The sequence below is a fragment of the Takifugu flavidus genome, chromosome 10 (genome assembly GCF_003711565.1).
Source record: "Takifugu flavidus isolate HTHZ2018 chromosome 10, ASM371156v2, whole genome shotgun sequence".
Taxonomy (NCBI): domain Eukaryota; kingdom Metazoa; phylum Chordata; class Actinopteri; order Tetraodontiformes; family Tetraodontidae; genus Takifugu; species Takifugu flavidus.
In genome coordinates this window covers 674468-700010 of record NC_079529.1, presented here as the reverse complement: position 1 = coordinate 700010, position 25543 = coordinate 674468, and the positions used below count along the sequence as shown (strand labels likewise).

At 47.6% G+C, this 25543-nt stretch overlaps 2 protein-coding genes across 3 annotated transcripts; both read left to right on the top strand.

Annotated features, from left to right (window-relative positions):
• Positions 1 to 263: 263 nt before the first annotated feature.
• On the top strand, positions 264 to 9571 carry lpcat3 (lysophosphatidylcholine acyltransferase 3). 2 transcript variants are annotated; one of them, XM_057046034.1, is made up of 13 exons: positions 264 to 599; positions 2078 to 2185; positions 3670 to 3776; positions 3901 to 3994; positions 4126 to 4163; positions 4858 to 5027; positions 5152 to 5260; positions 5339 to 5425; positions 5517 to 5680; positions 6822 to 6969; positions 7076 to 7231; positions 8169 to 8306; positions 8376 to 9571. In XM_057046034.1, exons 1-12 carry the CDS (start codon positions 515 to 517, stop codon positions 8286 to 8288), a joined length of 1386 nt encoding a protein of 461 aa, XP_056902014.1. In that variant the 5' UTR covers positions 264 to 514; the 3' UTR covers positions 8289 to 8306; positions 8376 to 9571. The 2 variants fall into 2 exon arrangements, with proteins under 2 accessions (XP_056902014.1, XP_056902015.1); XM_057046035.1 differs by lacking the exon at positions 264 to 599 and adding an exon at positions 653 to 1029.
• A 333-nt stretch (positions 9572 to 9904) lies between these two features.
• clstn3 (calsyntenin 3) lies at positions 9905 to 25408 on the top strand. Its single transcript, XM_057045875.1, has 19 exons — positions 9905 to 10244; positions 10884 to 10950; positions 13074 to 13196; positions 14214 to 14424; positions 14557 to 14765; positions 15306 to 15455; positions 15878 to 16063; positions 16145 to 16432; positions 16957 to 17069; positions 17634 to 17793; positions 18323 to 18370; positions 18464 to 18612; positions 19224 to 19372; positions 20853 to 21079; positions 21198 to 21359; positions 21646 to 21791; positions 21902 to 22037; positions 23243 to 23427; positions 23507 to 25408. Exons 2-19 carry the CDS (start codon positions 10884 to 10886, stop codon positions 23648 to 23650), a joined length of 2853 nt encoding a protein of 950 aa, XP_056901855.1. The 5' UTR covers positions 9905 to 10244; the 3' UTR covers positions 23651 to 25408.
• Positions 25409 to 25543: the final 135 nt, after the last annotated feature.

Genomic DNA, 25543 nt, shown 5'->3' with positions numbered 1-25543 from the left:
ATTATTTGCTACTTAATTAATTCCCGGGCCGGACCCTTAATGAGCGCATCAATGGTCGTCTCAGTAAACGTCCCATCATGTTGTGTAATAATCACAGAATTGGCGTTTGCCACAATAACGCACTAAAATAATCTCGTGGGCTCCATGTTGTCAGTACTGTCAGTTCTCCTCATGTCAGTCGAGGGCGTTGTGTGTTAGATTGGCCACACGGGGGCAGGCTTTCACCGCGTTTGCTAAAAAATCGCCGCTTCTGCCCATAATTAAGTCTTTTCTTAAGACCCGCCGTTAAAACACGCGTTAAGAGTGCGGGGAAGTGTTGAGCAGTGGGCGGGGGTGGGAGGAGAATCGGAGACCGTCTCCGGAGGAGGTCAAACTCGGGCACTGAACTGGCGTCGTGCACGATAAAAAGCGCCGCGCGTGGTTGCGGACGGCCCGGACACGGAGCGGGACGCCTGTCTTCAATCAGCAGAATCCAGCGACCCGTCGCGGAGACACGTTTCCGCCCACAAGAAAGATGGCGGCTCCCTTGCTAAAGAGTCTGGCCGAGTCCTTAGGTTCCCCGGAGCCCGCAGTTCGGCTCATTCTGTCCCTTGTAATCGGTAAGATTCGCTTCCTGTGTTAATCAGCGTTCCGCCCCGGTTGTCGGTGTTACTTTTGTGCCGAGAATGGGAACGTTTCGTCCCGTACAGCGGCGACTCTGCTAGGAAACCGGGCGGTCTGCGTGGAAAGTGACAGTTAGAGAGCGAAAGATATTTGGGTGAATCAACCCAGTGTTTCTGGGAGCCAGCAGTGATTCTCCCGGAGCCGAACACCTCAACGTAGCCCACATCTGTGCATTTCCTTGTTGTTGAAACGCTTCATCGTTCCTGGGCAACTTGTGGCCCCTCTCCGGTGTGAAGGGGGTCTACGGTGGCGTGGACACACGACTCAGGTGGATATGATCATGTCTTGTCGAGGGATGGATTATTTCATGACAAATCCCGGCGGATGAGCGAACAAGACATCGCTGTTAATTCATCAAATCCAAAAGTAGGTCGATGGAGCCCGTCCCTCCCCAGTAAACACCCCTCACCCCCCGTCCCAGTTTGCTGTTATTGTTATTAAGTTACTGCCAGTTAGATTGACATCAGTGTAAAACGCGTGAGCCTGGTGGTTTTAAGAACAATAAACCTGGTTTGTGGTTAATGGCGAGGGAATCAGCTGTCAAATGAGATGACCAGACTTTTGTGATCCCCTCAGCTGAGTAAAGATGCCCCCCCCACCCCCCAGGGGTGGATCATGCTGCCACCGATGTGCTGCTTTCCAGGGTTTCTCCATTGCGAGTGTCAGATCTTTACATGGAGCTGTTAGATTGTAAGTTACAACATGGGTGGCTGCACTGTCAGGTGTGTCTGTCTGATCATGTCCTGTCCTGGGGGGGTGGGGGGGGACGACTCCGTGCAGTCTTGACTGAACTTTGCACTGACACGTGGAACCGTGACAACAACTCAGCAGAGTGAACTTGTGTGGATAACGGCTGCCTGAAATCATGCCGTCAGCCATGTTTTCTTCTCTTTACATTAGTGTTGCCTAACGCGTGTTGCGTAATCTTTTGCAGCCATTTAGTTTGTACGTTAACAGAGGTGCCGGCGTATCAGTCGGGTTGGTCAGCATTTCCTTTGCTTTACACGGACGCACGCTTGTAATTCCGGCTTTGGTAAGCCGGATGCTTTGTAGAGGGCGGCTACACGCGCTGCTCCCACCGGAGCTCTGTGCATGGATCAGTTCATTCCAAAAAATGACAAGAATACTGTCACACTGCACTTTCAGCAAATGTAAAATAACAGGAGGTTGAGTTGAAACTAAAGGGGTGTGTGCAGGGCAACGGTGGAGGCTGGGTCACCAGCAACGCTGTTAAAGAAGAAACTACCCTCAAATGGAACAGGGATCTTTCATGGGCTGTTATCTTTCTGCTTGACAGACCAGGTCACAGCCACGTGCACATGCCAGTGGTGTCGATGTGCTAATGTGAGCGTGATTGTGAGATACAGTTAAGGGAAATGGTTTTCTTCTATTAACAAATCTGCCTCTCCTGCAGGATATCCCTTTGCTCTGGTGTACCGCTGGTTCCTGTTCTATCAGCCGGCCACGGTTCTGCATCTCTTCCACACACTCTCTGGACTGGCTCTTGCAGTTTTCAACTTTGGTGAGATTCAGCAGCGTTTCAGATGTTTTTAGCTCCTTCTGAGGCCGCAACAGCACAAAACATCAGCACGTATTTGTAAAATGCCAGAAGAAATATTTGCAGATGTGAATTTGTCCCTCGTTGGTGCTGCAAAGAACTGCCAGGAAGTTTGAGTTTGAGTGGGTCAGTATCACCCGATGCGGGTTTTATAGCGTAATTTAAATATCTTTGGCCTGAGCAATGTTTGCATGTCCCAAACACGCCGCCGCTGGCGTCTAAATCCCCCAAATATTTGCCCACACTTCAGAAAACTGGCTCAAAAATAAGCGGCTGTGCAAAGACCAGACGATCAAGACGGAGACTCGGCTGCAGAACCAGTTAAGACCCGAGCCGTCTGGGTTCCAAGCCGACGGCACCGCGGTCGGTGGGTCGGGTGTTTTGAGCTGCGTCCGTGTTCAGTCTGGTTTAACGTTGTGTTGGTGTTTGACGATCAAAATTAAGATTACACCCTAGCAACTGACTGTGAATCCACCGGGCAGACCTGAACGTGGAAGTCATTCCAACTGGTCCAACTGGTTTGTCTGCTCCTCCGGGTTTACAGCAACACTGAGTGGGACCGTGCTGAAGGCTGAAGCCCACATATACGTTGATAATTGACATCAGTGATCCGGTATTTTTAAAATCACCACAAATGGGCTCCTGTGCACGGCTGTGTAAAGTACAGCTTCGGGATGTGTTCTTTTCTTCCCCTGTTTGGTGTAAAGATTAAAATGCCTGGAAGATGCGTGGGCCTGCTCCACCTAAAGGTTGTTTAAATGTAATCTCACACCTCAGGACAGAAGGCCACGCTCGGTGATTTTTAGAAATCTATTTACTCTCTGGCGCGAACAGCGGCGAGAGCTCGACTCTTCTGTGCCCTCGACAGCGGCTCAATAAAAATGCACCAAACATTTGCTGCATGCACCACTTCCATTTCTTCCATTTATCGGCCAGACGGGACCTGATGGAAGCAGGATTCAGTCCTGTACGTATCCTTTAGCATGCATCACCACCATACGGTGGGAAGATGGATGGATAATTATTCTCTTCATTTCCTCTATAATTTGATGGAAACGGTGTGTTTGCAATGGCAGATGTTTCTTATTCATCTTTTTTTTAAAGTGTTTTCTGTGATCGTTCTTTATCCTGAAGCTTCAGGTGAGAGTTGTTTGAATGTCAAAGTGGCCCAGGCTCCAACTTTATGCTGTTGGAACACTCACCTCTTTTTCTCTTATCCTCCTTGTTGCTCCGCGTGGATTTTGCAGCAGGTCTGTTCCTCCATCTTTCTCCCAGAGCGTACCAGCTCCAGACAGAAGCTGATTTAGCCTTATCTATAATGTAGTTCCACTGCTGCTACTCCATCTTTACTGTTATGTAGCCACTTACCTGAGAACGTTGCTGGCGTTGCGTCGAGGTCGTCGGCCTTTCGTCGCCCCTCTCATCATCCTCCGTCTGACTCTCTTCAGGGCCTCAGGTCTATCACTCGGCAGTATGCGTCCTCGTTCAATTCCTGATGCTGAGGCTCATGGGAAGGACGGTGACAACCGTCCTCAGCAGCTTTGTGTTTCAAATGGTGAGCTGCTGTTTAATCTTGTATTTGAATGAATAATCTTAGATTTCTTCAGATAATTATCTGCTAATCCCTTTGTTTGTCTAATCAGTGTCTTCTAAAACCTCCATTTCTGCCTTTTTTACAGGTTTACCTACTGGCAGGGTATTATTACACAGCGACGGAGGAGTACGATATCAAATGGACGATGCCCCACTGTGTCCTCACTCTCAAACTCATCGGTACGTCGACTCGGAGCTCTTTTGTGTCGGATCTTTCCTTTATCTTTGTGTAACTGGTGAACACACAATCGTTGAATAAACATCATCTTTAGTCCGTGCGACATTCTTACGTGGTCGTGTTGTCTTTACAGGTTTGTCACTTGATTACTACGATGGTGGGAAGGAAGCAGTAAGTCTGTGTGTGTGTGTGTGTGTGTGTGTGTGTGTGTGTGTGTGTGTGTGTGTGTGTACAGGCCAGAACTCTGTACATTTACAGGTATATTCATATATACATGAATACACATCTATTTATCTAAATATATCACAACAAATTTGATTTAAGATGAAGTTGATTTTATTCCTTTTTGTAATGAAAAGACTGAAATCTATTTCAGACTGTATAGAAACATCCCATCATCACACACAGTCAGAAATTGCTGGCACACATTTTTATGCCACAAATACATAAAACAAACCTTTTTGGGAAAATGGGCGGAGTAAAACGGTTTCGATTTGTCTCCATCCTGGCAGATATTTTGCTGCTCTCGTTGAAATGAGAATCGAGTTTCTCTGCATCTGCAGACTTTGTGCAAGTGATTTATTTTATTTTAAACATTAATGTGCCCACCTGAACTGGGTTAACAAACTTTAGTTAATTTGTGACGCCCACGATGTGGCAGAGCAGCAACTCGCAGATTATCACTGTGCACGTTTGCCTGATGGTGCGACTGTCTGCAGATTTATCGATAGTGGAGCTGTGAGGATCGACGGCAGATCGGTTTGATCCTTTCAGAGCGTGGAGATCGTTTAGAAGATAACGCTCAGCTTCCTCTCAGCTGCCCTTCCTTGTTTTTGCTTTTTTTTAAACCCTATTTTGATTTCAGAGATCACAGCAGAAGAGCGCGGCTCTGACGTCGGTGCCCTCTCTGCTGGAGGTTTTTGGCTTCTCCTACTTCTACGGAGGCTTCCTGGTGGGCCCCCAGTTCACCCTCCAGAGCTACAAGAAGCTGGTGGCGAGGGAACTCACCGACACTCCCGGAAAACCCCCAAACAGGTAAAGAACCCTGGGAAAAAAATCCCAAATTCAGTGAACAGCTGCAGAGGTGTTGTTGGATTACTGTAAAACTGCCACAAATGAGATTCTTATCATTTATTTTATTATCATTCCTTTCTTTTAGTGCTCTGCCGGCTATGAGGAGATTTGCTCTGGGATTTCTCTTCTTGGTGATTTATGCGATGTTTAGTCCCTATTTCCCAGACAGCTACTTCTTAACAGATGAGTTTGAGGTGAGAATAAAAGAAAGAGTCACAACAGTTCGCTGCATTGTTCTCATGGTTCTAAAAGACCCCGTTTTCTCCTTACAGGCGCAGCCCTTCTGGTACCGTTGTGTATTCATGCTGCTGTGGGCTAAATTTAATTTATACAAGTATGTTACCTGCTGGTTGATAGCGGTAAGAAGCCACTTCCACCTGTAAACGAGACGCCACCACCATATAAATGCCACCGCACAAGGTTTTCAGATGGTTCCTCGCTGTGTTACAGGAGGGCGTTTGTATATTATCTGGACTTGGCTACAATGGTGCAGTAGAGGGGAAGCACCGGTGGGACGCTTGTGCCAACATGAAGGTGTGGCTCTTTGAAACGACGCCACGGTTTCAAGGAACCATCGATTCTTTCAACATCAACACAAACGAATGGGCGGCCAGGTCAGTGCCACGCTGAAAATCAGTGACCTTCCCTGGCTCGTATTCAAAGTGCTGCCGTAAAGGTTAAATATTCACAGAGGCAGGAGGTTACCACAGTTCAGTCTCCTCTCTCACAAAAAAGGCCTCCTGTTACAGCCTGAAGGAGGGCAGCAGACATCCCCAGAGCAGCTTTGGACTTGTATTATTGAGCATTTTTAAAGGAATCCTTGGAAATGGGTCATTTACTGGGGGATAGTGAGGGCTGGAGGAGTGACACATTCACAAGGGTAGAAGCTGCTGTTGAGAACTTTATGCAAAGATGACCTCATGTTTTCTCTCCGTTTGATTGAAAGATCTTGTTCCCTTGTTAGATAAAGTGCTCCCGTTGTTTGCCCTACAAAGACAACTATTTATAGTCAATTCCTCTGACGGACAAGGACAGCGTTCAGACTGGCGTGCTCTGTTTTAGTTGCTTAGCATGAGCCCCTTCGCAGGACCTGAGGCCTTGTAAAGTTGGCTGAGCATCTGTTTGGTTTTGTAATTTAGGCACAAGCACAAATAAACATGCTGCATTTCATCGACGCACTCATTTGGCCAAAAACAGCGGCCACAAAGGAGTCGCATCAACCTGGCGCCGAGATCGAGATTTTATTGAAGTTGGAGCTGAGTTGTCAGTTAAAAAGTTTAAAAAAAATAAAGTGGAAGTTGTGTTTTGTGTTGAAACGGGTAAAACGAGTGACTGTTCAGCGGGAGCGCAGGCTGGGGGTTGGTCCAGGAGGACGCCTGTAGGCACGCACGGTTCAGCGGCGCCGTGCACAGCGTGGCCGCCTGTGCTGACAGAGGCGTTTATTCCTGTCAGTGGGGAAAGAAACGCCGGTTTCCAAACACAATACGTCGACATAAATAGTTTGTGATGAAGATGCTAACGGTCTGAGCCCCCGCTGAATTGATAAGTGTGCTCGAGTAGGCTTGAGCATCGCTCAAATGCTTTGTGGCCACAGTTGCTATGCAACGACAACTTTCAGGTATCGCAGCATTTTCCATTTGGATGCCGATGACTGATGCATTACACCGATGCTTTTCCACCTGAAATCAGCATTTTTGGGGGTCAAAAATGGGCCAGTCTTGGCTTTTTGTCTTACTTTTTGTTTTCCTTTTCAAGAAATGTCTTCAAGAGGTGTCGATTCCTCGGGAACAAGGCCATGTCTCACATTCTTACACTCCTCTTTTTAACGGTCTGGCACGGTCTTCACTCCGGATACGTCATTTGCTTCTCCATGGAGTTCCTCATCATCATGGTAGAGAAACAGGTACGACGCAGGGATTCATGAGTAGAAGTTATATGCAGCCATTAAAATGGGGAACCTGCTTTGTGTACAACTTCTAAAAAAGATGTGGTTTGTGTGTTTGAGACAGTTTGTGGCTCTGGTGAATGACAGTCCCACGCTGACGAAGCTGGCCAACAGTTCCCTCTACCCTCTGCTCTACGTGGTCCAGCAGTTCATCCACTGGCTCTTCATGGCCTACTCTTTAGTACCGTTCTGCCTCCTCACCTATGACAAATGGCTCAGGGTAAGTCACAGGGAAACCTCCCAGGTTATGTCCAAAACCACTGAACTGTTGGGTCTGTCTGTGACCTCATAATACGAGACAGACAAGAAAAAAACCCGCGTTTCAAAAGTGAATCATCGGACATGTTTCATTTGAACAAACTGGGGAGGGATTCCTAAAGTTTCTGCCATACAGATAAAAGTCTAAAGTAAAATGGAGGCCTATAAAATGTGGTTTGTATTAAAATATGATCCCAATTAGTTCTGCTGGGGACTTAATGAAAGTGTGTAATGAAAGACATCGGTAAAGGGGAAATTGGCATTTTATGCCTTTGCTTTGGCTGGAGGAGATCTCCGTGCAGCTTTATGTTGTTTTGAGCACTCGATTACCAGAGCAGCTCCACCATGACGGTGCAACCAAGAGGCCGAATGGACGTCTGTCCATCACAGTCGGTGCCTCTAATGCTTTGACCGCCAGAACATCTGCCAGGCCTCCGCTCCATTACTCTGATTCACGGTGGCAGCGAGCGTTGCAGCAGAATGAAGCCGACAGTAAAATGATCGCCACGACAGCACAAGTGCAGCAGCGTGAACCGCAACAGTGCGTCACAAAACTACACGCGGCTCCAGGAAGATCAACACTGCTCTGTTATTAATGCCATCGGAATAACGAGTTGTTGCTTCTCTGAAGACGGCCTTGATGGCAGCTTCTGCTTAACGATAAACCAGAACAGAAAGAGCTGGAATAAATGAAAGCTGTGTTTGGCTGAGCCACAATGGTAGGAACAAGGTCACCGGGGGGGTTTTATGCAACGTGTTTTTACAAACTAGCGAGGGTCACACGAAAAAGCTTCTGCCAACTGTCGATGGTGACAGGAAGTGCGTTTATAGATGTGTTTGTGGGTCACGACGAGACAAAAACACTCCAGAAACGCACATTTTCTCTCTCTCTCTTTCAGGTGCATATGTCGGTCTATTTCCTGGGACACGTATTCTTCCTGGTAGCCTTTTTAAGCGTTCCGTACCTCCGGAAGGCGTTGGTCCCTAAGAAGGAGCGCGGCCAGGCGAAGCAGGACTGAATCCTGCAGCGCGGCAGGGTGAGCCATGAGGATGATGAAAATACAGCCCAAAACGTGCACAGAACAAAACAATCTGCTTCCTTCTAGGTCCATGCGAAGGGACCCGGGACTTTCAAGGAGAAGAATGGAAAATATTTTAAGGCCTTTAATAATAAATATAGATATATGGATATAAAGATACATTTCTACATATATTTTTGGGTTTTTAAATGGGGGGCTGATTTTATAAACATTTGGAGAAATGTTTACATGAAATGACCATTGTGCCACTTGAGCTGATGATCAGCGGCGTCCGCCCCCCCCCCCCCCCGTTTTTTTGGTTTTCTTGGTTTCTTAATGAAAATGTGAACCGTGGAGACTTGAGGAAGCTTTACTAGAGTTTTATTGTTCCATCCCAGGTCTGTTGTCTTTGTGTTCCGCACCTTTATCTCCTGCCCCCCCCCCCCCCAGTCAGCACAGACCGTTGCAGCACGGGGTCGGCGAACTGCCCTCTTACTGTAGTAATGCCACATGCATGTAGTATTGAGGGTTACTGGAGGGCACAAACGTAACCAGGGAATTTACAAGCACAGAGTCCCCGACTCAAAATGGCCTTTTGGAAATACTGCCGAACACCTGTGGGTTTTTTTTTTTTTTCATTTTAATTTGCTGTTTAAGAACAAATAATAGTTGTAGTTTCATCACGATTTGCATTCTGCTGTTCTCGGCTGTTTTTTCTTGTCCTGTCCTGCCTCCTCCTGGCCTCTGTTCAGACCAACTCACTCCTGTTGCAGGTTTAATTACCTGTGAAATCCACAAATATGGAATTGAAGGGGGGGTCACACGCCATTTAATCTCGGACAGGAACGAAAGTCACCCAGTTTTGGTGTTCTGGGGTTCATGGTCATGCCCTTCACTACCCGCACTGTTGACGTCCACGTCTGCCCACTGCAGCTTCTGTCTCCAATAAGTGAGGATTTTGGCAAAGAAGAGTGGGGGGGTTAAGAGATCCGCGCCACGGTGCGAATGCCTCTGCTTAGCTGTTGGGGCTGGATGGGTTCATCGCTCTGCTGGAGAAAAGCTGCCACTGCCGCCTTTCCACACAGACAGGCATAAATAATTGGAAAAGCCCAGTAGGATCTGTACGTCTGACAGCTACCGGTTGACCTGAGCCGCTACCTAAAGAACTTTTTTTGCCTTACTCCCACCAAATGTAAGGAAGAACACTTGATACGGAGGAGAGCGACAGTGATTTTTCCAGTACAGTTTTATAATGTACAATAAAATGCTGCATTTGAAGCAAAGACTCCTGTCGTGCGTGTGTGTGCGTGCGTGTGTGTCCCAGTGCCACCATGTGTCTTTTAAGGAGCACGAGCTAAAAGGGGGCAATATGACGTCATTTTGCAGTCTGGTTTACAAGGAGGCTCCAACCGTGAGGAATTACATATAAAAAATATATTTATAGGTGGTCATGTGATCATGTCTTTACCTGACCCAGAAATTTGGGGTGGAAGAAAACGTGACGTGTGGAGGTCTGAGTCATTCTCAGCGTGCAGAAAAGATAATAAATAAATAAGTAAAAAAGTGGCCAGAGCAGCAGTCTGGTGCCGAGCCGGTGGGGGCCGGCGTGAGAGAGCCTGAGAGGGAGAAGGACGCAGTGTGGGCGGGTTAAGAAACGCCGAGAGGGAGGGGACGCAGCGTAACGCTCCCCGCTGTTTTTCCCTTCTCGGCTCCTCCGTGCAGCCGAAAGACCGAGCACGTCCGTCGCTCTCCACATCCGCCTCGTCACCCGCAGCACCCGCAGATCCAGCTCGAGTCACCCCCCAGGAAGGTTCGTCCCTGGAGCTTCTCCGCACACCTCCTTGTTCCCCCCGTTTCCTCCGCCGGAGCTTTGGCGACCCGAGCGGCAGCGCTGCGAGAGGCGGATGCTGCGAGCGTAGAGGCTGGGTACCAACCAGGAGCATCACCGCACTCACGGTACGGCACCAAATCGTGCGATCTTAACTCACCTCCGTTCCTGCGACATGTTCTCTGCTGGTGGAGCTGCCGACATGGCCAGAGGCGGTCACGGAGCCCCCGCCGATAACGTGTGTCAGTGCACAGCAATGACTGATTATTGTCGCATAGCATGTTTCTGTGCTCACGGAGCCCGTGCACAGCCTTTATTTAGATTTATAGATTTGGGGGGTTGGGGGGTGGGGGGTTGCACTCCTCTGAGCTGATAGAGGACCGCAGCAGTGGTCAGAAAACAAATAACGAGGCTCGGTGTGTCAAAGACATCTGAAAATCCCCAAGGGCTCATTTTTAACTGCTGCACTTGTGGTTTTTGTGGGTCTTTTACGCCTTGGAAGCCTTAATTAAACCATGGAAAACCACCCACACATGTAAAAGCCAAGTCGCAGCCAAATGAGCAGGTGTGTGCATGTTCTGTTGTGGATATCCCCAAATTAGCACTGTGGATAATCAATTAGTGCAACTGTTATGTGACATGTAAGTTCTGTTTTCTGGTGCAATCTGAGGACGTGTCTCCATCTCCGTGTTTGATCAGGTGTTGATGCATGTCCTGTTTCCCTTACCCCACCTTGTTGCCCCCCTACCTCTCCTCTCCTCCCTCAGATGGACAGATTGAATTTTCTCTCCTTCTTCCTCCTTTGCTTGACTTCAGTTGCCAGTGGCAACAAAGGTCAGTTGCTTCTCCTTTTTCCACTGTTGATTGTAAAGTGTTGAGATGATGGTTTGAATTGCCATGGGGACGTGAAAAGGCCCGTCAGAGCCATCGTCAAGCTCCTGAGGATCTTCTCCTCATCTCTTCATCTCTCATCTCTCATCAGCTTCCTCATTGCAACAACATTTGAGACGGCAGGCGAGTGTGCGTGTGTGTGCAGTTTGTTTCTTGTGCCCACGGGTGAATAATGAATCCGTTGTCCTTATAGGAGATTTGTCATCCTCTGATTCAACATCATTGTCCTAATGATTATTATGGTGTTGAGCGAAACAGCCCGCGTGCGGGGAGAACGTCAGAGGAGCTGAAGGAGGCTGATGCAGGGACGAGACGAGGGGATGGAAGGAGAGAGGGGGAAGACAGGCAGACAGACAGACGGCCAGACAGACAGGCAGGCAGGCAGGCAGACGGTCAGTAGAGAAGGAGCTGTGGCAGGAGAGGACAAGGCCAGGAAGACGCAGGCCGATAAGGACAGAGGAGGAAGAGGTTGGTGAGATCAGGTGACGCGGAGGAAGAGGAGAAGCCTGAGATACCCGAGGATGCGTGTGTACGTTTATACGTGTGTGAGGCAGATAAATGAAGCTGGGCGGGTGAGCGACAGAGTGACAGAGCAGTGCCGATGCAGACAGAGAGCGGCGGGGAGAGGGATGCCTTTCAATCTGTAATCCCGTATGTAATCCACAGGCCTGATGCTCAGATTAATGCTATATAGCAGCGGAGGGAGGAGGAAGCTCAGCCAGGGGAGCGAGGGCAGGAGATAAATGACCAAAAATGAGACACATAAAAGGAGTGTGGAGCTGGAGGAGAAGGAGGAGCCGGTGTCAGGCTGGACCTGGAGAGACCGTGTTAAATAGGCCTTTGATTAAGTCTGAGTGTTGAACCTCACCTGGTTTCTGATGTCTTCATTTTTTAAAGTGTTAAATTGTTCTCTGAACAGACTCAGCCGAGCCAGTTTCGCTGTTTTCAGGGGACGAAGGGGAATAAAACCACTTGATCCGCTCTATCTCTAAATGTATTTTACATGAATTATACATTTTATCTTCATTCACTTTGTGCAGTCTTGTAGCACACCAGAAATAGCTGTTGATAACACTAAAGAGTTTCATTTAAAAAGTGAGATACCGCTTATAAATAATTCTCTGGTATCTTGATCCTGATTAACCTCCCCTTCTTAAGTTCTCTCCTTGTAGAAAAATCTATTAGAATTGAATTACCAGGCTGCACGCCTGACTACTGGGTTGCACCATAAATAATATTTCACTCACCCTCATATAAGTATAAGTTTAATTGAAGAACCACACTAAAATTAAAAATGTCCAAGTGAATTTTCCACGAAATTGCAAGCAACTACAGACGGCACCCAAAAGCTGTCCTCAAGTGCTCGTTTTGGTAGCTGTAAAGTTTTAAACCCGGGTGATTCCTCCATTTTTGTCACGGTGACAAGATGGCCAAATTAAGTGGCGTCAGATCTTCTGGAGAACGCAGCGCACGTGGAAGTATTACTCACAGTTTTTGTGAGGCTTTCCTAGGGCCAGAGAGGGGCCGCGCTCCAGCTTTTCTTTTGTTTTTGTTTTCTCTTTGCTGGAGAGTAAAATCATCATCTTTCTGGCTCATTAAATTGGTCTTTGATCGTCCAGCATAGAACATCCAGCACCCGGATGAATAATTAAATCCCAATTAAAGGTTAAATTCTGAGTAAACCTCAGGCATTTGATTTTGACATGACTGTTTTTGTCGTGCGTTATTGTGCAGCGCCTCTGGCGGGTCGGTGCGGCTGATTGATATGAGCAATATTCCCCTCTGTGTGCGATAAGGTGGAATCTGGCTATAATTACGCCGCAGACCACAGAGGTGCACAAAGTGATGCGTAATATGGAGAAAGGAAGGAAGGGCGCGGGTACGGATGTGATTAAAGGGCCTTTCTGTGTTCACACACATGCATAAGTTGCCTATTTTCCTCTCAAGCACATCCTCAACATGCCCTTGCCCATAATGAAGTGTTAAAAATAGACACGTTTGTTCTTTCTAATTGCTCCGTTTGACCCAAAGTCTATCTGGTCTCTCCCCTTCTGTGCGACGTTCAGCCAATAAGCACAAGCCATGGATCGAGACGGAGTACCAGGGGATCGTCATGGAGAACGACAACACGGTGCTGCTCAATCCTCCTCTCTTTGCCCTGGATAAAGATGCGCCGCTGCACTATGCTGGTAACATCAATGGCGAGGACGAAGGGTGGGGACGGGAGAGGGAGAGCAGGGAGAAAAACATCAGTTATCGCACACTCCACACAATCAGCTTAAACATCTTTGCAGTTACTATTTTCCAACCATATTTCCCAATCGATGGATAGCCTAAATACTAAAAGCACTGTCTTTAGTCACAGAGTTCACTATTTTTAGTCCCTCGGAGTGTAATTCAACCTTTAATCGGAGAGGCGACCAGCGGTGGTCCACCGCCGCAGCCCAGAGAAATGAGGTTATCTCGTTTGCACTCCTGGAAATAACCGTGTTCAGTCAGAGTATAATAGAACGGCTGGAGTGGCCCCTGGAATTCACAGGTGCTGGTGTCAAGAATGAAGATAAAATTAGCAGTTTGAACCCCTCTCAAATGATGCCGACCATAATAATACCTGCTGAAGAAGCTGAAGGCTTCATTTGGAGTTTCCTCTGCAATCCATCGTAATTGATTGCTTTTGTAAAACATGGTGCCGCTTAGATGAGGCCTGCAATTCCCTGCACTCCCCAGTATAATCGGATTTCAAAGCTGGTTATTTTACAGTAGATTGTCACTATTTATTGAAAAAGTAGTAAAATATGCTTGGTTTTCTTTCCCCCATTTTGCTGTCAACATTTGCACTTGTCTGTTGGCCTCAAATGGAAATTAGACATTAGATGTTGAAGATATTTAGTAAAGACTTGGAGCATTTATTAACCTTTGTCAAACTGCAGTATAATATTTAAAAAAGCCAACCCATGTAGGATGTGTTCCTATATGTACGTCTAGAAATGCTGAAGGTTGCAGCACTGTGCAAAAGCTACCGGCTATTTTATTGATTTCCAAGGGGAAAAAAATGGAAGAATAGATAATAAATGTCTGTAATCGAACAACGCTCGCAACACTGAAAGTTAAGAACTTCATAAAGTCTTCTAGACATTTCAGACATAAAAAGCTTAACATGAGGGTTGTTTTTACTGGGTGATTCCATTCCTTTTCCGCTCTCCCAGGTGAAATCTGCGGCTTCCGCGTTCACAACGGTCCCTCAGGTTCAGGGACCGTCCAGTTTGAAGCCGTGGTGCTGGACCGCTCCACTGGCGAGGGTCTGGTCCGCTCCAAAGAGCCACTGGACTGCGAGAATCAGAGGGAGCACAGCTTCACCATCCAGGCGTACGACTGCGGAGAGGGACCCGACGGAGCGAACAGCAAGAAGTCCCACAAGTGAGCTCCGTCCCTTCTGTTTCGTGGTTAACGGCGACGTTCTCGCTGCCAAGACCGTTTCAGTCTGCCTGCGTCCTGTTGTTGGCTTAATCGCTCTGCTTGTGTCTCGCCTCCCACTCCTCCGTCCCCCAGGGCCACCGTGCACGTTCGCGTGAATGACGTCAATGAGTTCTCCCCTGTGTTCGTCGAACGCCGCTACGAGGCTTCGGTCCCAGAGGGGCGTCTGTTCGACCGAATCGTGCGCGTGGAAGCCCTGGACGCCGACTGTTCCCCACAGTACAGTCAGATCTGCTTCTATGACATCATCACTCCCAATGTGCCCTTCGCCATCGACAACGATGGTGAGACGTGTTTTATCTGGCGGCCGTAACGACCCGCAGCACAACTATTAATGTTTGTCCTTCTCCACTGTTGCCTTATTATGCTCCTTTTACACGATCTGCTTTATCGGCTCTCCAAAGCGTCTTGACTGAATATTCGCCTCAGCATTCCAACTGCATGTTAATTAAAAAGCACACACACACACACACACACACACACACACACACACACCAGAAGCTGCTGAGAGATCAGTATCTGTATAACAACTGAGGTACTTGCGGGTACATAATTCCTCTCATGGGTAGAAAATAAAATTTATGGCCCTACTCTGCAAAATTGTCCGGCACTTTCCAAGTTTTGCAAACGATGAGCAGCTCCTTTATTTATATATTCGGTCATTAGGACAGAAACACTCAGCTTCCTCCCTTTCCTTAATTACATTTAATAAATGCCCATTTGTGTTTTTCAGTTACGCAACTTCCAGTCAATGACTAACTCCTTCTATTTGTGGCCTTCCTTCTCTTTGTTTTGCCATTTCTCGCTTTGCCTCCGTCTCCTAGGTAACATTAAGAACACAGAGCCTTTGGATTCAAAGCATCAGCGCGTTCACACCTTTTGGGTGACCGCCTTCGACTGTGGGAAGAATCGTGCTCAGGCTGACGCCCAGGTTGTCGTCACGGTCAAACCGTCCTGCAAACCGGGCTGGATGGGTAGATATCTGTGTTCTTGACTCTCCTTCATAATGCGCCAGAGGACGAGCAGACGGTCTTGTCGTCACTCGGCTGTTCTGTAGTCAGAAAGCAAATTCGCCGTTAGTTGAACCGAGCGTGGGCTGCTGCTACGCTGAATGACCTTTGCCTCTTTATATAAGCCCGGCTTTGTAGAGCGTTGCAGGTAATTATCAAGGGAGGTTGATTAATTCATCTTGACATTAGGTTTCTAACCAAATTCACTACTGCTACACCTTCTCTGATGTTATCAGCAGGAGTAGGTTCAGTTTTCTTTTCATTTTAGATTTAAGACTTAACATTTAGGACCTTGTTGCTCAGTTTTGACTTCATTCTGTGTGTTTCTAAGAACCTTGTTTTAGAAGCTTTGATGAAGCTTTTAATTGTTTTTTTCTCCCTCCCAGGATGGACCAAGCGGGTGGAGTACACCCCCGGGTCAGGAAGCATCCCCCTGTTCCCCGGTTTACATCTGGAGACGTGTGAGGAGACAGTGTGGAACATCCAGGCCACCGTAGAGCTGCAAACCGGACACATCGGGAAGGGCTGTGATAGAGACAGCTACTCTGACAGATCAGTGCGCCGGCTGTGTGGTGAGATGAAAACCTGAACACACACACACACACACACACTCGTGAGGCGGGCTCTTTAATCCTCTGTGTGACCTTCATCAGGAGCTGTCAGGGGTGAAGTGGACCTCCTTCCACCTCCGTCTCCTGCTGCTAATTGGACCTCTGCTCTGCCCACACTTCCTTCTTCCGATTCCTCTCTGGTGTTCTCCTTCAACGGGTCCAACCACGTGGCCGTGGTGCCGGATCCCGTCGTCTCCGCGTTGTCGGGTGACCACTTCACCCTGCAGCTGTGGATGCGGAGGGGCGGCGGCAACATCCAGCCCGCCACCGCTCCGACCAGAGGCAACCGCAAGGAGGAGGAGACGATCGTGTGCAGCACTGTCAGAAACGGTGTGTTCTGTCATACCGGGGGAAAAAATGAAATAACCCGTCCCCGCTTCTCCTCCCCAGGACGGCAGCGGGGAAGAAAATGTGTTTAGAGCCTCAACAACCGCTATCAAGGTGCTCTTGAGGCACACTTGAATCCATCTGCTTCATTTGAGTAGCCAAGCGGACAGCAGACGGAAGGCGCAACGCTGAAATCGTGCCAGGCATAATATTTGATATACAGTATCGTGTGAGTAGCTCCAAGCCTTTGACGTCGCAGGCGTGTTTGCTGCCGACCTCAGCTGGGTAAGAACAGAGAAACGAATGAGCTGGAGCAGCGCTGTTGAAAAACAACGATACATAGAGAAGTGTGTAGCGCTTAATGTACACGCTTTGTGTCGCGCGCGATTGACCAATAGTCAATATTTTTGACTAAACTGTGTTAAAAACTTCCGAGTTAATGAGCTTTTGCAGCCCATCATGTGAAAGAGTGGGAGGTTTTTGATGGTGAGAGGTGACCTGTGCTCCTCTGTGCTCCTGTTCCACAGATGACTCCTTCTCCCACTACTCCCTGTCTGTCCACGGCTGCCGTCTCTCGCTCTTCTACTGGCCCGACGTCGCGGCCGCGCGACCCGTCAAGTTCCTGTGGAAACTGGAGCAGGTGCTGTGGGACGCTCTGATGCTCTGTCGCCTCCACTTTTTCCACCTTCTTTATTCACGCCTTGAAATCAAATAGAGAAGTGAGGGCGATTGGCGCAGGCGTGCGTCACTCCCGGGGGTTTGGGCTGACGGGGGATCGGGGCGGGGGCTTTGGCTGACTCCAGCGCTTCCAGACAGATTGAAGCCGAATGGATTAAAAGATAGAGAGCTGATACAAAGAAGATTTGTCAAATCCCTTCGTCTGAACCACAATATCTTATTACCCCCGTCTTTTATTCCAGCCCTCTGTATAATTCCCCCATCTCTATTATTTGTACCCTTCGTGAGAGCAAACAAATGTTTTTCATGGGTGACATAGCTAAACCTTTCCTTTAAAGAAACGTATGTTGGATTAGCACGTGCCGCTAAACTGCCGCTCCCCCCCCCAAACAGAGGTAAATGCATCCTAATGCTGAGGAAACGTGTGTGTAGCAACAGTAATTAAACAGATATTTACTCCTGCATAATTAATGAGCTGTAACCTTGGTTCAGCGCACGCTGACACTATGTCGTCTCTGTGTAACAGGTGTGCGACAGCGAGTGGCATCACCTTTCACTCAGTGTCCAGTTTCCCTCGGTGACCTTATACGTTGATGGCGTGACCTTTGACCCCGCCCTGATCCACGACAACGGCGCCATCCCCAACCCCGCCCCGCGTCAGAGGATGTTCATCGGCGCCTGCTGGGGTAAACTCACACCTTCTAGTTTATCGATGGCGTTTGACACAAATGAATGGAGGCAGTGAGGAAATAATTCTCATTTTTATTCACTTTTCCTGGCCTCGGACGCTGTGAGCAGAGTTGTTAGCAAGCTGAGGTGTTGCCTGACGTCCTCCAGTGCAGACAGTTTCCCATTTACTCCCTGATTCTGGTCACTAATCACTTGGTTGATGCAGTTTTGAGGAATTCCTCTAACTTCCTCACTGACTTATCAATTATTCAGAGAAGCAAAAAGAAAAAACCTGTGAGTAACAGACAGCTAACAGCCAATTATACTGGGGCCTATGGTTAAACTGGGATGTTCTAGCTGCCAATCACAGTAGGTCTCTCTGGTTAATGATGAGAAGCTGGGCTTTATTCTCATTAAGTTCCTCTGTTGTTTTCTTTGTTACAGCAGATATTTTTCAGACGCCGCTGAACTCAACTGTTCTTCTCATTGTGTTCTATTGTTCTGTTTTCGTCCCTTCCCCTCGGCCCCTCGCTGCTTTCCCTGCAGAGCCTGATGAGAAACAAAAGGAGATGCAAAACAACACCATCTCCGAGGGTAAATTCTTGAGATTCATAGTTTTGTGCGTGCAGTTAGCGGTGACATTATTGGAATAAATTGAACTCATTCCCTACTGTCTCTGCTCTGCAGTCAAGTACGTAGGCAGTTACCACGGCCTGTTGTCAGGAGTGACGGTGCGTCCCGGCAGCGTGGAGCCGCACAGTGTGGTGGAGTGTCTGTATGCCTGCAGGGAGGGCCTGGACTTCGGAGACCTGGAGACTCTGGGCTCCGGCATGAAGGTGAAGACAGGCGGAAACATAGAACCCTGGTTTTAAAATGGGCTCATACTTTCCCAGGATTGCAGAGGAATCCTTTTGGGATTGTAATTATTAGATATGCAACCACACATGTAACAATCACCATAGCTGAACATAATGCTTCGTATTCAGGTTTAATCGTCTTGTTTAATCATTTCATTGATTTCAGCCATTCACAAATGCTTCAGTGTTTAATGAAGAAAAGGTCGAATTTACGTATTTTCAAACACAGATTTAGATCTGTAACAAGATCGCTGTGTCCATCTTAAACTAAACAAGAAATGAGATCCTCTATGTTAGGGCCACAATCCAATTCACCTTCAATTTTAATCATTTTTCTGAACATTAATTCATCTTTAGAACGTTTAAAAGGGCAGAATTGTGAGGGTATCTAAGCAGAATCTGCTTCGATATTCATGAAGAGAATGACCTTACCGATTTAAGAGAATAATCTTAGCGGTCTCATTATTATCAAGTGTTTCCTACCCCCCCCAGAGGATGGGTTGATGACCTTGTATCCAGGGGGAAAGCATTTCAACCAAAACGAGTTGACTGTATCTGTGGCATCTTAAGCTTCTGCTTTCACTTTGCAGGTTCACGTCAACCCCAGCCAGTCCGTCTTAGTGCTGGAGGGAGACGATATCGAGAGCTTCAACCGGGCGGTGCAGCAGGTCACCTACAGGAACTCCCTCCGCTTTGCCACTCCTGGAGTCAGACCCCTCAAACTAACCACATCGCTCAGGTATCAAAAACACACAAACGCTGGAGCACAGTGACGGGTGAAGCGCCAGAAACTCAGCATCTAAAAAAGAGCTTCAGAAGCCCGCAGGCCGCTGTGACGCTGAGCTCATCAAGGGTGGACTTTGTCTTCTCAGTGATAAGAAGTGCTGTGGCAGGAAAGACCTGATTAGGGAATAAGTCAAAGCAGGAGATAACACAGAATATCTTATCTGCTTATTATTTCACTATGACAAAGAAAATTGCAGATGCATAAATCATCCTTCCTGGTTAATCCCCCTTTAACGATCGCCCAGCTTCTCTGTCGCTCCATACCTTCATTACAATAGTGCTGGCCTGATGTTCCTCTGTGGCACCTTTGGTGGCAGATAAACAGGCAGCACGAGGCTCCAGAGCTACAAACTGGCGCTGAATCGGCGCCTCAGCTTGCATCACACTGAATCACATGGTTAAGAACGGAAAAAGCACAGCGAGATTGTTTCTGTGTCAGTGCTCAGCCATGCCTGACTGCTGCACACTGGCTCCCTGGCCTCAGCGCTCACGTTGAGATGATGAATTTTTAATTAACCTTGAGAAGTACATTTAAGTCCATATACAACATGTGAGAGATCGTCGTTTCTTTTTCCTCCGATTAAACATGCTGCCTGCGCACAAATCAGCCCTGATTAATCTCTTGTGCTCTGTGCACGTATTCAGCGCCATCTTTTCTGGCTCCTGTAGTTGTGTGATGAAGAAGTCACTGCTGGAATTCCACATGAGTCAAGGTCACGTGCAGAGGTTGTTTGTCCCCTCCCCTGGCCCAGGCGTACCAGATTTCCTCCTTTTTTTTGCCATCAGTGTGTATTATTGCGTGCGTGGAGATTAGATTGATTTGAAGCCAGGAGTTACTCAGATGGCTGAACAGCAGGCCCTTCTGGAGAGGCCGATAGAAGCAGCTGCTCACTCTGATAGCGAAATTGCGACACACACATCCGTGCACACGCGCTGTTTAATCCGCCGGTGGCGAATCGCACTGCAAACGGACACATTTGTGTAATTTGATTTTGTCTTTGGAAGAAAACGAAATGTGAAACGATGGCGCTTGTAGCTGTGCGTTCAGGTTCACCGGCGGCGGTTCCGTTGGCTGCAGCTCGACGGCGGTGATCGGATCGTGGGCATCTGTCACTCTGCGACTGTTTTGCTAATTTGTTGGCAATCTTAGAGCCGTGCTGCTGTGGCTCGCAGCAACAACAAGCTCAGGCTTAGCAGGCATGATGTTAAACCGTTAATCATGTTGCTTTAACATATAAATATGAAGCCAAATGATTTTACTGTAAACAAGAATGGGAACCGAAGCAATTTTACATTATTATAATTATAATTCGTTGGAGGGGTGCTAAAAATGCCACCAAATACTTGTAATAAATGGCTGCATTATCTATACAGTAAAGAATTTGAACCCAGTTTTCTTTTTCTTTCCCTGCCACTAATTCCTTCCGCGCCAGATGTTTCAATGAAGAGAGCTGCTTGTCCCTCAAACAGCTGGAAGGCTACCTGGTGGTCCTCCAGCCTGACGCCCCTCAGATCTCGCTGTCTGGGGTCGGTCCTCATCTGGCACGTCCTGCCCCTGAGTTTGAAGGTCCTCGCGGCGTCTCCCTCTTCCCTGAGCTCCGGATTGTCTGTTCCCTGTCTCATGCTGTGAACACAGCTGCACAAGGGATGGAAGGTGGAGGTGGGCCACGCGTGCGCTCACCCGACACCCAACAATAACCAGCATTTCCTGCTCCATGTACCCTCACCTGGTACCTTTTGGTTTCATGAGCCGCTTGTTCCCTTGTACCACCTTTTAGCCCTGATGTCTGACGCCGTGGCTCACACTTTGGATGGCTGTGAGGTCCAACCCTTGGGGGAGGAGCTGAACCCAGAAAGGGAGGAGCTTCTGGTTGACATGGATGTCGTACGGGAGAGAGGGCTGGAAATCATCAACACTACTGCATATATCGCCATCACAGGTAACGTCCATATACAGGACGTTCTACAGGGGCCGCGGTAGACGTCGGGCAAGGATGTCAAATGTGGAAAAATGCTGTAAGTTGTGTGAAATGGGACCATACGTATGGACCAAACACCTGTCCAGGAGGCATTTTGGCCTCCTGCTTGGTCCACCTGTCTGTTATTGGGAATAAGCTTCTTAATTAGCACAAAATAAGTTTAATATTGGTTTTTTTGTCGTGTTTTCTTTCCTCTCCTCCTTTATTTCACAGTCTTTATCCCTGTATATGTCTGCCATCGTTTCAGGCGCCGAATCCATCTCAGTGTACGAGGACGTTCTACGCTCGGTCCGCTACAGACTGGCCAAAGGCTCAGCCCGCTTTGAGAGGAGGTTCCGTCTGTCCTGTTCTGAGATGAATGGCAGATACACCAGCAACGAACTGACTCTGGAGGTAAGAAGAACCATCCGCACGGCCCCTCCGCTGCTGAGCTGGAGTGTGACATTCTTTCAAAGTATTTGGTTTATTGTGGAACGTACCAACTGGGTCCTCCTGCCTGCCAGGTGAACTTCCTCCACTCTCTAGACAATCTGTACCACCCATCTCACCTGCTAGCCTCCCAGCAACAGTTCCTCCATCCATCCCATCATGCTGGAGAGCTGAGCGGACACACTTTACCAAACCCACATCGCAACTCAGGTAAGTTGTCTTTTCTGAGTAAGTGGAAGCAGCAACAAACCACTCTGCCATTCTCACATTTAATTTATTAATTACCTCTTTCCTGTGTTCTTGGGATGAGCCGCCTCCTCTCATTGTAACTGACACATTAACTTTAGTCCTAGTATTTATTAGGACAGCTCACTCTGGCTCGGTATCTCATCCACGACACTAAACAGTCTGTGTGGTTCCTCAGTGACATTTATGAAAATGAGCGTTTACCTTTTGTATTTTGTGGCCCCGTGTTAAAAAACATCGTTTAACTCTGTGTGTGTTCTTATCTTCCGCTGGGAGCTGTTAGTGGCTCTCCAGCTCTGGGGAGGGTTTATTTGCTGGAACTATCAACACTGTTTGATGTTCTGGGGGTGGTGACGCTGGCTGTTTTACTTCGCACTGGTTTTATTAACGTTGGCATCCCGCTCGGCATGTTGGCGCTACGAGCGTTTACAGCCACGCGTGTCTAAACCTCGAGTCTCGCCGTCAGCGGGCTGCTCTTCCTGGCTGTCCGACATGAAGGACGCTGCATTCTGCGGCGCCACCGTCGCCGGTCCAATGTCACGGAGGTGAGGTTGGCTGTTTTTCTCTGCACTGACAGCTCTCAGGTTCTGGTATCTGGTCCTCCATCACGCCTCCGAAAGCCCTTAATTTTCCCATTTTCCGTCACGTAACACTAAAAGACGTCCTTTTCTTTTTCCTGATGACGCAGACATTAACAATGCCCGACTTCTCTACATTGTCTTGTGTTGTATGACTTTGGCCCAGCAAGGCTACTGGGCACTTAAAGCCCTCTCCTATCAACAATACAGCTTCTTTAATGTTAAGTATTGCTGCAAACTGGATGTTTTTCTGAATGACTTCAGCCTCTCTAGTATCCGTCTCTTTAACACAAACTTCCCAGTAAATCACTGGGATTATTCTGAGAACCGCTGTAGGCCAGTTCAGCTACGTTCTCGTGCAGAACCTGTCCATATATCAAACTGGGGCCAGTAATGGATCTCGTGCACTGTTTATTTATCGCTGCAGGGTAACGGTGTGTTAAACGTTAGATGAGGGGCAGTGAACTTAGTCTGAAGTGATTGACTCTGTTAGTCTATATACAGTATGTTGCATATTGTTACAAAGGCTGTAGGTTTATCCTATAGATGATCTTATATCGTGATGATTGAGCGTTTCACTGTCCTTCCCAGTCGTACCAGGAGCTGCCACAGTCATCATAATGGTGTGCGTGGGTTTCCTGGTTGTCATGGTGATCCTCGGCGTGTTCCGCATTCGCTCCATTCATCGTCGCGGTGAAGGTGCGAGGGGCGGCTCTAAGGACGGGAGCGGCCAGTGGGACGACTCTGCCCTCACCATCATAGTAAACCCGATGGAGGTAAAATCTGACGTGACGTTTAAAGGTCATAAAAGCACTTAAATTAAAGTTTCACGCTGGCGTCCGGTCCATCCGACAGACCTACGAGTCCCGTATGGGCATCTCCGCTGACATGGAAGGGGAGGGGGAGGAGGAAGAAGTAGCAGAGTCCCCCGAAGACGCCAGCGACGACCAGAGAATCATCGTCAAGGAGGGGAGGGACGGCGCCGCCCGTCGCTACTGAGCCACACGTGTCTCTGCACCAGTTCTCATGGGAACCACACAACCCGCCACACACACTCCAACACTTTTAAATATCGACGACTACTGACACCACTAGTAGACGGAATGTATGCTTACAACCACAACCACTGTAGCACTCTCGCCACGCGGCGCCATACGTGACCTGCCGCCAGCGGTGGGAGTCGCTCTCCACTTCAGTGTTCAATGGCACAATGTAAACAGTCTGTGTAATTCAACCGCCTGAACAAACCCCACAGATAAATTGTTTGTGGTGCACCTCTACTGAATCACAAGATGGTAACGTGTCTGTATAGTGTAATAATGGGTGAATGAGGTTTTTTTAATGATTGTATTCTGTCTTTTGTTATTGAACACAGTGAAATCGTTACAAATGTCAAACGAGCCACAAAGGTCTGCGGGCAGAGAGACAGGAGCCTTCTTCCGAAAATATGTCTGCACTCCCTAATTAGACTGAATTAAGAAGTCTGTGCACAAGCTCTTCTCGTCTTTCTTTGTTTGGTTTGTTTTTTGCATCCTCTCTCCACATATTCCTCGACCTCCGCTTGCAGCAGCGTGACGACAGGGAGGTCAGCCACCGCCACTAAACTGTAACCTGTTGTACTTGCGTTTTTAACTCCTGACTCGGGGCTGATCATTAGATAAGAACACATATAGACCATATAGTCCACCATCAATCAGCAATTTCTCTGGCCATGAAGCGTAGATGTTTGTGGGCATCCATGTTGTCTCTGTGGTTTCTGTGGAGCTTTCGCAAAACTTCAGCTTATGCCAGGAAAAGACCAGAAACCCCCCCAAAACTCACTCACATCACAGGCTACAGTTACCATGACCTCTGACCCAACCTCACACTGACCACTGGAATGTCTCTTCTGGCTCTTTCACCCGCTGCAAACTGCTGTTACAATGACATCAACAGAGGACGTGCACACACACACATGCCCACACACACGTATGCACACTCTATTATACTTCCCCTGCTGTTTCCAGAATGTCAGCTCAGCTTGGGCAGTTTTGATTGTATTGATTGTAATGAATTTTCTGTATATATGACGATGAATATTATATTATTGTTATTACTATTATTATTGCGGCCACTCTTTTTCTGCACACTTCTGAGTGGGAGTTGATTCTACTTTACTTTTTCCTCCTTCATTTCATATTGACAGCATCTGAAAAAAAAAATGTAATGATAATAATAATAATAGTAGTAGTAATAAGGATGATAATTCCTGGCTTGATGAGTGTTTCTCAATTTGTGTGTAATAATGTTGCAAGAACTTCTCAATATCTGAATCACTGAAAAAGGAGAGCACTCATTGTTCACACTTATGGGTGGATTTTTCACAGTTGAAACGTGACTTGCTTTCCTTTTATCCAAACGCCATACGATATGTTTGGTTCTATGAATGTTCAACGGTGTGCTTCTCCTCCCTCCCCACCACCGCCTGCCCTTTTCCCCTCACCTCCTCGCCCTCTGTGTCTCTTGCTGTCTTTCTGTGTAGCCTATCAATGTGCAGTGCTAAACCTGTCAGTAAATAAAGCCTGTTGTTTTTGAGTGTGACGTTAAGAAGGAATAAACATTACATTGATTAATAACTTACCATATAGCTATGTTACTATTGGAATATTACCTGTAATTATTGATACAATGATGATATGGAATATGCTGACTAACTGTTATAGAAAAGTGTCAGAACACATTACAAATTCATAATAAAAATACTATATGACATCTCCACTTGTTAGAGGAGCATTCTCATTGTCCCGGATAATAACTAAACACCTAACTGAATTTATTAGTTCAGCTACTCATCGAACCCCATTTATCTGAGTTTAAGGTGGAGACAGAAGACTCCTCAAGAATAGACACAGT